Source organism: Nilaparvata lugens, chromosome 5, assembly GCF_014356525.2.
Source record: "Nilaparvata lugens isolate BPH chromosome 5, ASM1435652v1, whole genome shotgun sequence".
Classification (NCBI taxonomy): Eukaryota; Metazoa; Arthropoda; class Insecta; order Hemiptera; family Delphacidae; genus Nilaparvata; species Nilaparvata lugens.
In genome coordinates, this window is record NC_052508.1 from 74,427,849 (window position 1) to 74,442,832 (window position 14,984).

Sequence of the window (14,984 nt, forward strand, 5' to 3'; positions counted from 1 at the left end):
TTCATATCATATACAGTTCAATAATTATTTTCTTAGTTGACCGAACGGAGTGAGGTCTAAGATTCAAGTCTACGGTTTGGCATTTCTCTTAATGTTTAAATGTTTATATGTTTATACGTTGCGCATTTACGGCGGAACGCGGTAATATATTTCCATGAAATTTGACAGGTATGTTCCTTTTTAAATTGCGCGTCGACGTATATACAAGGTTTTTGGAAATTTTGCATTTCAAGGATAATATAAAAGGAAAAAGGAGCCTCCTTCATACGCCAATATTGGAGTAAAAATCAGACTATAGAATTATTCATCATAAATCAGCTGACAAGTGATTACACAGATGTGTGGAGAAGCCAGTCTATTACTGTATTTGTATAAGGTCTATAGTTTCAATCAAAGAATTTGAAGAGGTATGCATCTTTAAGCTGGGTTTACACCAAATTTATTAACAAAATGTTAATAACTTAATCCTTATAGATTCTATTAGATTGAACGCAAGTTGACAAACACACATGTTCATCATGTGTATGATAAGTTATGTTCAATCTAATATAATCTATAAGGATTGAGTTATTAACATTTTGTTAATAAATTTGGTCTAATCGCAGCTTTAAGGTCTTTGGTTTCAATATTTTGTTTTGCATTCATTATGCGTGTCCATCAGTATCAATATTCTCACATTCGAAAAAACTAATTTAATAGGTGATTAAAAATAATCAAATGAACTAAATAATGCTGAAGAAATTATAATATTTTTGATTGAAAAAAAATAATTTTCATTAGATGGAAAGATTATCACGGAACTGGATGAATATTATATATATTCTGGAATAGAATATATTCTATTCATTGTTTAAATTAACATAAATATTAATAAATTATGGAATACAAATTCAAACGTGAACTGATTTTGTTAACATTTAAAACAGTTGACATCAGGTACTTGTGGATGAGAATACTGCGTGAAGTCTACTGTTCACAGAACTACTAGTCTATATTATGTAAATATTCATCTATAATTTTGCTGTATTGTAAGCTATTGTATGTAAGTGTATGAGCCAGTATATATTGTAATCTACATGAATAAAGTACTCAATCAATCAATCAATCTCTCTCTCTCTCACCCTCTCTCCCTCTCTCTACTCTCCATTCACCGTTCTCTCGTTTACTGTTTGCAGTCCCGTCTCTCACTCTCTCTCTCTCCCTCTCCCTCACCCTCACTCACTCTCTCTCCCTCACTCTCTCCCTCTTTCTCCCTTTCTCGCCTTTCTCTACTCTACATCCGCCTTTCTCTCGTTTACTGTTTGCAATCCCGTCGAACTTTGTCAATACGGTTTTTTTATAGAATTATTAAAGCTCGCCGCCTCTTGATTATTCATCCATAAGCTCTGCTCACTCTTGGAAGGAATTTTAGCCATGCGATCTTTATGTACTACTCTATTTATTCAGAGCCCACCGATTCCCCTAATCCGACCTTGACTTAGGCCTTGGACGACGCGATTTCTTTTCAGTTTTTCCTGCCGCATCGCAGTCCAGTCTGATGCGCGCACCCGTTTGGTCAACTTCGGTCCTCCCGTAACTTGTAGAAATACTCTACTAGTCTTTTTTGAATTTTCTACTTTGTGAATTTTTTTTGAGGACTGAAAATTCTGTGAAGTGAAGAACTACAAGACTCAACCTATTTCGGACTATGTGTAACCTTATCTAAATTTGGGAGAGGAATAGCACAAGGTTACCTAATTTTTTCTCTCCCTATCATTTTGATGATGTACTTATTGTATGATTGATTGAATGATTGTACGGTTGTCCTGTCTATAAGTTATAAGTGAGTTTCCGTTCTACTGAAAATATATTCTTTTTTCAAATTACTTATTGTATATGATGTACTTATTGTATGATTGATTGAATGATTGTACGGTTGTCCTGTCTATAAGTTATAAGTGAGTTTCCGTTCTACTGAAAATATATTCAAATTACTTATTGTATATGATGTACTTATTGTATGATTGATTGAACAATTGTACGGTTGTCCTGTCTATAAGTTATAAGCGAGTTTCCGTTCTACTGAAAATATATTCTGTCCTGATACGATAATCCTGTCTATAATCCACAGAGCCTCATAAAGTTTTTCCAAAGTTACAGTTTCAGAGACTTATTCTATTTCAAACGTAAGGTTCACTGACAACTCCTTATTTGAATTCCGATTCGAATTATTCGGAATACTGGAGTGGCTATGACACACACCTTGGGGTAATTTTCAGGAGGCAGAAAAGAGCTCTGTGAATAATCTTCAACCTCAGTGCCCGAACATTCTGTAGGCCTTATTTCGTGAGAGAGAGTATATTAACTTTGCCAGCCATGTACTTTCTGGAGATGATCACGTACATTAGTAAAAATTGGAGGGCATTCTCATCCGTTTTACTTGATCATTCCTACAATACGAGGAATGGTGGCTCGATCCTCAGTTACCCGGCACATAGACTAACCCTTCTGGAGAAAGGCCCACACTATTGCGCAATAAAAATTATAAATAGACTCCCCCAAAATTTTAAAGATTTTTACAACTTTTCAAAGATGACCGGAAGGATAAGGGAAGTTCTGTTAAGAAGAGCGCCATACACAGTGGATGAATGTGTGGATGTCTTGAGGGTAGAAAATTACATATCATAGAATTATTAAAAATAAACATTTCCTTTAAATCGACTGAAATTAATCGATTTCTTCCAGGGGGTGCTCCTAGAGGCAGTGTTTTTCTATGACGTCTCCTCTTTGTACTATTGTATTTTCTGTGTTTATTATTGATTGTGACAATTCAATGTTGTGAAGCTTGTCTTTTATATGCAAATACTTGAATGAATGAAATTTGATTGATTGATTGATTGTTATGATATATTCGGATTAAGATATAGTTCTAATTCAAAAGTGATAAGTAATTTAAATCTTATTTTTTTATAATCAGGCTATAGTGGGGTCCTCGTTATGATGACAGTGTTTGATTAGCAATGGTATTGCTATCCTTGTCTATCATTCAACAAAGCGGATAGCGCTATCTCTTTCTCGCTTTGCTCTGTTGTCAGATCGTCTGTCAACAATGTAGAATTGATAATTAATCAACAAAATATTTCATCTTAATTATATGTATTTATTTATTTTATGTAAATTCAATTGTATTTCAAATGAATAAATAAATTTGATTCGATTTTAATTATGAAAATTTATTATGAGATTATTGAGAAATATTATTTCTTGCTTGATAAAATATAATTGATTATTTCAAACTGAAATGAGCAGTTAATATTACACCAATAAACCTGTATCAGCTACCGTCTATAGAAGGCATTGACAAGTCGGAGGTTCGGCAACGTTGTTCTCCTATTTTTCTCCACTGCCATTATAATGTGGACCTCACTATGTAGTCATTTTCCACTTTTACTGCACGGTAGTCCTGTCTATAAGTTATAGAGTTTCAGTCCTAGTGGAAATACTATAACTAAACCCTTTTCCACTTTCACTGTACGGCAATCCTATCTATAAGCTATACAGTTTCATAAAGTTTTTTCAAAGTTATAGTTTCAGAGTTATTCTATTCCAAACGCCAGGTTCACTGACAACTCCTCGCTTGAATACCAATTCTAATAATTCGCTTATGGGTTTCGGATATAGTTTTAATTCAAGAGTGACAAGAGTGATTAAATTGTGATAATTAGGGTAATTATAGAGATATTATTAATCCCGCAGCGATCGGTGATATTGTCGATTTTTCGGAGTGGAGTCAGTTTTCAAATTCAATTATTTTTATGTTTCATTTGTGATAGGCCTACAATGTGTAGAATTATTATTCATTGACATTTCCAGTTATTATACAGTGAGAAGACTGAACAGGAAGAAGCCTACAGATCTCGTTTAAATGTAGCAAGAGTGATACTGAAAGAAACAGTGAATGGGCATTGCTCACTTGGACTGTGAAGGAGTGAATACCCCTTTAATGTCAAACTTTAACCTATTTATTTAATCTAGAATTGAACTTTTCATTAACCAAAGTGTTAGATTGCAATCCTCGTATTAGAAAATTTGAGTACTCATATTTGTATCCTATCAATTATTTGACATTTTTTTACTTTCCTTGCCCTATTACCATAGGTAAGGAAAGTATTGCTTTCCGAAAAAATTTAAGGTACCCCAATTTGTAAATTTCTATACGTTTCAAGGTCCCCTGAGTCCAAAAAACTGGTTTTTGGGTATTGGTCTGTATGTGTGTGTGTGTATGAGTGTATGTGCGTCTTTGTACACGATATCTCATCTTCCAATAATTAACGGAATGACTTGAAATTTGGAACTTAAGGTCCTTTCACTATAAGGATCCGACACGAACAATTTCGATCAAATGCAATTCAAGATGGCGGCTAAAATGGCGAAAATGTTGTCAAAAACAGGGTTTTTCGTGATTTTCCCGGAAACGGCTCCAACGATTTTGATCAAATTCATACCTAAAATAGTCATCAATAAGCTCTATCAACTGCCACAAGTCCCATATCTGTAAAAATTTCAGGAGGTTCGCCCCATCAATGCAGATACATTCCCAATTATCAGGCTTCAGATAGAATTGAAACGAAAAAAATCAAGTGGAGTAGATTGAGCATGAAAATCTCTACAATTAATGTTCAGAAACATTTTCACCTAAAATTGAGAATAAGCTTTAAATTCGAGAAAATGTGATTATTCAATTGCAAATTATTGTTGATTCTATTAAATCATTCACTATGAAGAGATAGCAGACCTCATGTGTGTCTCCAGCGTTATTGCCCTGTCACCAGCTGGCTCAAATCTTTGAATAGTAGACTTGAGATGTGCGGGAACACTAGCGTCAGGTGATCAATTTTCATAACGGCAAGGAAAGTTGTGTGAGTGCGCCACACCAGATTTTTAAAGTAGTACTGTATGAATGAATCGCCTGTCACGTAAATAATCAAATTTCGCTCAATCATTGATATAATTATGTTGCATATCAAGAGATAATGAGATCTCTATTTGACAGTTTTAATTTTTGTCTTGTTATTTTATATGTTATGTTTGTTAGTGGAATAAATCAATTATTAAGATCTATAATATTTGTTTAGAAACTATAGGCCGAATCTAAAAAACTACAAAGAATTCACTTACTTAGCTACTGCCTTGGCCATACATATCTAAGTACCTAGATTAATAAAAACAATATAAAAATCTTGTAGTACCCTTTATTTTTTAAAAAATCTTTAAAATAGTTCAACAACTGGTTTCGACTCTAACTTAGGTCATTTTCAAGTGGAAATCTGTTGAATTAATCTGTTGTTCTTAACAATATTCAAGTTGATTTCAACTTTGATTTCAAGTTGATTTCTGCTTTGTGATTTCAGATCCGTCTATGTGGGGAAAATATTCACAAATCTGTTTTTAGATATGTTGTCTATGTATCTTGTGCTTTGTATCGTGAATTGAAATTGAATAAAATCACAACTTGAAAATGACCTAAGTTAGGGATGAAACAAGATGAACAATTTTAAAGTTTTTTTTTTTTAAATAAAGGGTACTACAAGATTTTTGAATTGTTTTTATTAATTTGTTAAAATGTAGCCCATGTGAGTGAAGTATTCTTATATCTAAGTAGATATTTAGCAGCATCAACAAAGCCCCTCCACCTCTCTCGATTCAAAGAATCGAAATTTATACGAAGAACTAATAGAAATTTATTTAGGAATAGAATGTTGTGTTTGATTTGACTTCGATTCGAAATAAACTATTTCTGCTCAACCTCTATTGCTTATTAATTGCCTAAAAATCATTCACGTCCACCCATAATCGTCAAACATTGAAAAAAGTTTCTTTAGCACTTCAGAGTCGGTTGTGGGACATTACCTTGGAAAAAAATCTTTTGTAATTGAAATTCTTCTATCTTTTTATTTTTTTTCTCAATCCCCATGTATTATGCAGTAGAATTAATCAATTTATTTTCGTTTTTAGTGATTCTGATTGGTGGACAGTTCGGCATTTGAGAACTGGAGTTGAGGGACTGATTCCGTGGAATTTCGTTGCAGAAGAGAAATCTGTTGAAAGCGAAGAGTAAGTACAAATTTCAATTATCAGTTCAGTAATAATTATTATTTCAGTAATATTCTAAGATAATCAGTAATTATTATTACCAAAATATTATAGGGTAAACTAGCCCACATTGGGACACCAACATTCAAACAGCTATAACTTGGACAAAAATAAAAGAAACTCCTTCTTCTTCTTCTTCATCCTCGCCACTTCCCGTTATGCGGGGTCGGCTTTACCAATCCTGAGGCGCCATTCCTTCCGATTATAGGCATCGTTTGTAGAAAGATCCAAATTTTTCATGTCCTTTTGGACATTCGTCATCCAGGTAGTTTTTGGCCTACCTCTTTTTCTTGTTTGTGTAGCCATGGAGAGGCACTTTTTCACCACGTGATCGTCGGGTCTTCGCATAACATGACCATACCACCTCAGCCTGGACTCTTTAAGTTTCTCAGCAATAGGCGCCTACCTTGAAACTGCCACGTACATGTTCATTACGGATTTTATCTTTAAGGGTAACTCCTCCTGACCACCGCAGCATGCGCATTTCCGTGATATAAAAGAAACTCCATTTTTTAATATTATTTTTATTTTTTATTGTATTAGCTTACACTTTTATCCTTGAGGATGGCAACTGCAGTGATTTTTTTTATATGATATTTTTTTATTGCAAAAACAATGTTTTTTGGGAGTGTCCCAACCTGGGCTTAAGATCGGCCCACGATGGGACATCCCTTGCCCAGGTTGGAGCATTGAATTAAAAATAAAAAATTCATTATTTTTGTTAATTTACATATTTGAATTTACATTATAAATATTAATAGTATAAATACATTATTTGAAATTTGAAAATCTCAAAGTGTGTATGAATTGGGCTACCTCTGAAGCTAAATTACAGGTTATAATAATTATAGGCTATTTTTAATGTATTTCATTGATATGTAGCCTACTTTAAGTAAAATAAGCATGATCATGATTGCAGTGTACCAATGTGGGATGTCCCAAGGTGGGCAGATGGTAATGGCTTTGTTTTAGTCAGAATAACTGGATTAAAAATAAGAGTACAATAATGTTCTATATGTCAAAATATTCATAAAATAATACAGAAAACATATTAGCTGTGAGACTTTCTTTGAATGGTGGATTTTTAAAGTGAAGATTGAAAGTCCTCTACTCCAAAAAAAAACTTTGAGGTTAGAAAAATGTGTTTTCAATTTTTTCTTAATAATGACTGGTGCTACAGCTGAAATTATTATGTCTGTAAATTAGGCTATGAAATGCTGATAAAATAACGCAGTTATTGCCAACTCAATACTCACCAATTTCCCACAACCTGAACTGTCTCAACGTGGGATTGTCCCAACATAGGCTAATTTACTCATTATCACTTGTAAGGAAATTTAATAATATTTATAGCTCTTTACTCCGTGTTGTAGCCCCATTGGGTTGTATTTTGAATCGTTCAAAATCAAACTCATTGAATGATTTGAATTGAATACAAGCTAAATGACCTTCCCCAATTATTTTAATGAATTTTTCATTGTATCTAAATGAATAAATCAATTTAAAAGCAGCTTTCATATTCTTACTAAAAAGTAAATTCGTATGGCTTTTGTTGGTGGGGAGTCCCTTGCGGGAAGGTCCCACCGCCTGAATATATAATTTAAGCCGTCAATGGGCCTTACGACTGTCATACTTCAGCCGGGACCGACAGTTTAACGTGCCCATCCGATAACACGGGAGTGATCTGGTTATTCTTACTATAGTGAGGTCAACGTTTTAATGGCAGTGGAGAAAGATATGAGAGAAACGTTGCCGATCCTCTGTCTTGTATAGACAGTAGCTGATACAGGTCTATTGATAAAATATTCTCGTTTAAAATAATCAATTATATTTTATCAAACAATAAATTATATTTTTGAATGATTTTCATAATGAATTTTCATAATCAAGATTGAATATTTAGTAAATTAATTATATTACTACACTGTTAAAAAATAATCTGGCAATAGAGCAAAGCGAGAAAGAGATAGCGCTATACGCTTTGTTTAATGATAGACAGGGATAGCAATACCATTGCTAATCAAACACTGCCAAACCTCACTATAGGCGAGATTCAAGATTCAAGATTTTTAATTGCAGAAAACATTCATACAAATCCATAGCATCGTCATAGATTAAACATGCTAAATAAAAAGTAGTTACATTCAAAGAAATAAAAATACAAACACAAGCATAGAAACAGCAAACTAAATACCCTTAAATTAGAAACTCCTTTTCTATATGGACATATTTCTATTAAAATATTTTTCATGGTTCTCTTACATTTACGCACTTCTAGCTCCTTCAAATGTGCAGGAAGCTCATTATAAGCTCTTATACCAAACTCCTTAAAGCAGTTCAATGTATTTGCACTGGTTCACTCTAAGAAACTCTGAAATTCTAGTGCAATAGTTGTGAACGTTGCTATTTAAAGAAATACTTGCTAAATTAGTTTTTACATACATGACATTCAAAAATGTAAATAGCTGGTACTGTCAAAATCTTGATTTTTTTAAATAAATCTACACAATGAAAACGACTATTCACATTAGCAATGAGCTTATTGCTCGTTTCTGTAACACAAATAGTTTCTCTACATTCGTATAAAAACAAAGCAAAAATTTGAAAAAATCTGGTGTGGCGCACTCACACAACTTTCCTTGCCGTTATGAAAATTCATCACCTGACGCTAGTGTACACGCGCATCTCAAGTCTACTATTCAAAGATCTGCCAGCTGGTGACAGGACAATAACGCTGGAGACACTCGAAGTCTGCTATCTCTTCATAGTGAATCATTTAATAGAATCAACAGCTGCCAACAGTTTGTATTATTGAATAAACACATCTTCTCTAATTTAGAGCTTATTTCCAATTTTAGGTGAAAATGTCACTGAACATTAATTGTAGAGATTTTCATGCTCAATCTTTTCCACTCAAAATTTTTTGTTTAAATTGTATCTGAAGCCTGATAATTTAGAATCTAAAATCAGTTATCAACAACTAATGTCACTCATAATTTTTCAGCTGGTTCTTCGGCAAGGTGTCGCGGAAAGAAGCGGAAAAACTGCTGCTACTGGACGAGAACCCGCGTGGCACGTTTCTGGTGCGCGACTCCGAGCACAACCCGAACGGATACTCGCTGTCGGTCAAGGACTGGGAGGAGAGTCGCGGATACCACGTCAAGCACTACAAGATCAAGCCACTGGATAAAGGCGGATACTACATTGCCACAAGCCAGACCTTCCCCACGTTGCCTGCTCTTGTCACTGCCTACACAAGTAAATTAGCCTTTCAATTCATTCTTTTGTCATGAGCATATTACACAAATGTATGAACATCGTCAGATAAATGAGAGCAAATATCACAAAAAAATTACTGTCATATAGGATAATCATGTTTTATTTTTCAATGTTTGATTCCATTACGAACTGCTTGTTAAATAATCACTTTGAACAATTAATTACGACATAGCAGTCAGGTTCTGACTGCTATGTCGTAATTAATTGTTCAAAGTGATGTTTTATTTGTTGATAATCCTTCAAGTATTGAATATAGGAGTCTATCAAACAATTATTCTTTCTTCATGAGAATCAACAAATATTCAGTTCTACTTTTTTGATGTAGAATTCAAAGTGCAAAAATGTTTAATTATCTCCATGTACCAGTTTGACATTTGTTAAGGGTAATTGACAATAACCAAACCTTTGAAAAAATACCTCGCAAGAAGTAAGAAAAATATAAACCCCAGCAAAGAAATCTGCAACTTATAGATATTAGATACGTAGATAATTATTAGCCATATAGATATTAGATACCCATGTATCGATTATATACATTCACTAGCCGTCAGGTTCGCTTCGCTCGCCATATCCGTCTGCATTTTTCATTTGAGCATTTCTATCATATGTTAGGACGATCCAGTCGAGGGTCCAGACTAAACGTCTGGCTCAACGGATATGGCGAGCAAAGCGAGCCTGACGGCTAGTAATATAATATTCCCAGGAATATAGCTCTGATTAAAGTCAACTCAACTTAATGCCAACCTGACAAAATTATTAATTCAGTTACCAGTTAACAACTGTTTCGAAGAGGTACTCTCTCTAGATTATAGTTCTATATTAACATATGGTATGGACATTTTTCAATTATAATTAAGAGAATAAGAAGAATGTACATGCTAAAAGACGAACTTTAAACCCTTAAAACCCACTCTTAGAGTTAAAATATTGCCAAAAGATTTCTTAGTGCGCCTCTAAAGGGCCAACTGAACATACCTATCAAATTTGAACGTTTTGGGTCCGGTAGATTTTTAGTTCTGTGAGTGAGTGAGTGAGTCAGTCAGTCAGTCAGTCAGTGAGTTAATACTAGTAATTCTGTGAACAGGAGACCTCACGCAGTATTCTCATCCACAAGTACCTGATATCAACTGTTTCATAATTTAATAACATTTATGTTAATTTAAACAATAAATAGAATACATTTCTATTCCAGAATTTATATAATATTCATCCAGTTCCGTGATAATCTTTCCATCTAATGAAAATTAATTTTTTTTCAATCAAAAATATTATAATTTCTTCAGCATTATTTAGTTCATTTGATTATTTTTAATCACCTATTAAATTTAGTTTTTTCGATTGTGAGAATATTGATACTGATGGACACGCATAATAATACCATGACTGCATAACAAAATATTGAAACCAAAGACCTTAAAGCTGCGATTAGACCAAATTTATTTAGCAAATGTTAATAACTCAATCCTTATAGATTATATTAGATTGAACATAACTTATCATACACATGATGAACATGTGTGTTTGTCAACTTGCGTTCAATCTAATAGAATCTATAAGGATTAAGTTATTAACATTTTGTTAATAACTTGGTGTAACCCAGCTTAAAAATGCATACCTCTTCAAGTCTTTGATTGAAACTATAGACCTTATACAAATACAGTAATAGACTGGCTTCTCCACACATTTGTGTAATCACTTGTCAGCTGATTTATGATGAATAATTCTATAGTCTGATTTTTACGGTAATATTGGCGTATGAAGGAGGCTCCCTTTCCCTTTTATATTATCCTTGGAATGCAAAATTTCCAAAAACCTTGTATATACGTCGACGCGCAATTTAAAAAGGAACATACCTATCATATTTCATGAAAATCTATTACCGCGTTTCGCCGTAAATGCGCAACATATAAACATTTAAACATTAAGAGAAATGCCAAACAGTCGACTTGAATCTTAGACCTCACTTCGTTCGGTCAATAAAATCATTCTATTAATTCCTTAGAGATAATTCAATAATGGAAAACAAAAGATAATTCAAAACAAAACAATTTAAATACACTATTGGCATCACCCAGCAAAGGAAAAATCCTGTCCGCTGAGTGAGAGTATCAATTTAAAACAAAATCAAGCTAACATGAGAAAAATAGAAGAAACCAAAGGTTATGTATTACATATATGTATTTAACATAATGTAATGTAATATGTATTTACATAATGTAAATTGCAATATTATTACTGATGTCAAAGAAAACGTTTTCAACGATCCTGTCAATGACTTCATGCAGTCACCATCCTTCGACTGCCCACAGGGAAAAAATATCAATTCTGTTACCAGGGATGAGATTTATTAGCTTAGTGCTAAGATAACTCAACTGTCTGCGTACTATTGTCAGATTGGTGTGATTAATGTTAAATGTGTCGTGTGAACTCAATCTGAAGTTAAACAAAGCAGTACTATCTCTCAATGTAAACTCGTTTTTATACACCCGTATGTACGGTACTGTAGCATTTTCTGTATTAATAAGAACAATATGGGCCGGTCTCCGAGCTCGGGATTCAGCTAAGTCCTAGAATCAGAAAATTGGCTTTCCAAAACGGGGCATAGTCTTCGCAGTCATTGTCATAGTCACGTTTGAATTAAATTTCGAAAACTAGAAAATTGAACACAAAATATAATAAAGAGAAAATAGTGTAAAGTTTCAGATATTTTGAATTATTTAGGAATGTCTAATTTCGTCAAGGAAAAACGTTACCAATTACAGAAATTGGAAAATGAAAACAACGACTACTGTTATAAAAGCTGCGACTACGCCCCGTTTTGGAAAGTCAATTTTCTGACTCCAGCTGTTTAAAGTCTAGGACTTGGGTAAATCCCGAGCTCGGAAACTTGTAGTACCCTTTATCACGGTATATAGAAGAAGACGGTAGGTGTCACGCGCATGTTTGTGCTAAATTTCCGGTGTAGCTGACGTCATTTTATATCCAATCATCTGTTTTTAACAAAAATACGTTTCATAAATTTCTAATAGGTGTTAAAAACCTCGGTTGGTGGCGATGACTCAATCTAGCTGGCTGGCCACTGCGCACACATTTCATGACCCCTACCGTTTTCATCTAAATACCGTGCCCTTTATTACATAAAATATTAGGTTGTAATATTTTAAATAAAGAAGGGTACTACAACTTTTTATATTGTTTTTATTAATTTGTAAAAAAGTAGCCCATTCTAGTGGAGTGTTTTCATTTTCTTATATATATATATATATAATATATATAGTTGGCGAATAGTCATCACCTGTGAGCCTTGTAACTAAATTACACTAAAAATACATTTTTTGTGTTACATTGGGCACCTCTATCTCAACTTTCACTTTGATCATAAGTATGCGTTTCTTATCATAACATAAAACGTTACAGCTCAGATCTCATAACATCTTTCTATTTATTTATCCATTTAGTGAATTATTAATTTATGTCTACTAGAACTTTTTATTTCGAATGAAATTTATCATTCGACTAGTACTTTCTCCTGAAATATAATTAGATTCAAAGTAATACCCTATTGAATCTTCACATGTCCTGTATTTGAGAAATTGGAAATTCTTTTAAAAATATAGAATTGAATGAGAATAGATCATGAAAAAATGAAAATGAAATTTATTCTCCTTTTACATGACACCATTTTTTACAAAGAATCTCTCCCTAAAGCTGCGTTTACACCAAAGTTATTAACAAAATGTTTATTTTTCCGTCCTTATAGATACTATTAGATTGAACATAACTTATCATACACATGATGTGCATATGTCAAGCTCCGTTTAATCTAATAGAATCTATAAGGACGGAAAAATACACATTTTGTTAATAACTTTGGTGTAAACGCAGATTTGGAATTAAACTGGCAGCAATTGTGTATAGGTGCTGCTAGTGTCATGAATCTTACATAAATTAAATATTATATAGTTCCTATCTTAGAAACATAAACAAAGTATTATACGGCCATTGCGGTACAAATGTATATTCATGTGTAAAACAATGATGAAACATAATTTAGAAGAACAAAAGCGTAGTTTTATTGAGTTTGATAATAATGAAATAATACTGTATTGATTAAGTATGAGCTAAGCAAAAAATACGAGAAAATAATTACAAACATTTTGAAATTGAGTGAACATACATAAATTTGATTGTAGCTAAGTTACTCCGCCCCCTGGAACCCCGACTGGATCGTCCAAGAATGAGATTAGCAGGCTCGCTTCGCTCGCCTGCATTTTTGTCATGTTAGGACAATCCAGTCAGGGGTTCAGACTAAACGTCTGCTAACGGATATGGCGAGCGAAGCGAGCCTGACGGCTTGTAATATAATATTCCCAGGATTGAAGTAGCAGTGCCCATTCAATTTTTCCGCGATAAATGGATTTAAATCTTCAACTTGGTGCCAACCTAACAAAGTCATCTCAACTTAATGCCAACCTGACAAAATTATTAATTTAGTTGCCAGTTAACAACTGTTTCGAAGAGGTACTCTATCTAGATTATAGTTCTATAGTAACATATGATATGGAAATTTCAATTATAATTAAGAGATTGGGAGAAGAAGAATATACATGCTAAAAGGCGAACTTTAAACCCTTAAAAACAACCCTTAGAGTTAAAATATTGCCAAAAGATTTCTTAGTGCGCCTCTAAAGGGCCAACTGAACATACCTACCAAATTTGAACGTTTTTGGTCCGGTAGATTTTTAGTTATTCGAGTGAGTGAGTGAGTGAGTGAGTGAGTGAGTGAGTCAGTCAGTCAGTCAGTCAGTGAGTGCCATTTCGCTTCTATATAAATAGATAAATCTATAAATATCCACATCTATTTATCAAAATGTAATATGATTTCAAAAAACAATCATTTTTATTTTTTCTAATCGGAAATTTATGTTGGATTTGATTGCAGAGAACGCACTGGGTCTGTGCCACGTGCTAGCCAGGCCATGTCCAAAGCCGAAGCCTCAGATATGGGACCTGTCACCTGAACTCAGAGATCAGTGGGAGATCGACCGCAACGAAATACTGCTAATACGAAGGCTGGGTCATGGCAATTTCGGCGAAGTGTGGTATGGTAAGTTGACCTAGGTACTTTCAAATTTATTAAAAAAAACATGATTTGTTGAATTTATAATTTCAACGAAAATCCATATTGAATGCTGCAAATAATTGCAATATTCTTCAATGTTTGATTCCATTACGAACTGCTTGTTAAATAATCACTTTGAACAATTAATTACGACATAGCAGTCAGGTATTTATATAAATAATAGTTATTTGTATATCTAGAGTGAAAAGTACGACTTTTTCTCCCTGAGGGAAAAAGTTTGAAGCCCGAGGCAAAGCTGAGGGCACAATTTTCCTGAGGGAGAAAAAGTATTTTTCGCTCGTGATGTACACAATATTTTTCCTCCATCTACATTTTTTTATAGAAACTGCAAATTAAATCATTCTAATAACTTACGTATGGTGACAATGTTTCCTAACAACTAACCTAAAAACTAAAACCTAAAAACCGGTCGTCTGATAGGCACTGCTGA

General features: G+C 33.6%; 1 protein-coding gene across 3 annotated transcripts in view; it reads left to right on the forward strand.

Moving 5' to 3' along the window:
* LOC111047541 (tyrosine-protein kinase Src64B) overlaps positions 1–14,984 on the forward strand; it is a 259,140-nt gene that overhangs the window by 217,191 nt on the left and 26,965 nt on the right. For all 3 annotated transcript variants that reach the window (XM_039429270.1, XM_039429271.1, XM_039429268.1), the window contains 3 exons: positions 5,995–6,093; positions 9,137–9,390; positions 14,354–14,518. In XM_039429270.1, coding sequence (XP_039285204.1) covers positions 5,995–6,093; positions 9,137–9,390; positions 14,354–14,518 — 518 coding nt within the window. The remainder of the gene's footprint in view (positions 1–5,994; positions 6,094–9,136; positions 9,391–14,353; positions 14,519–14,984) is intronic.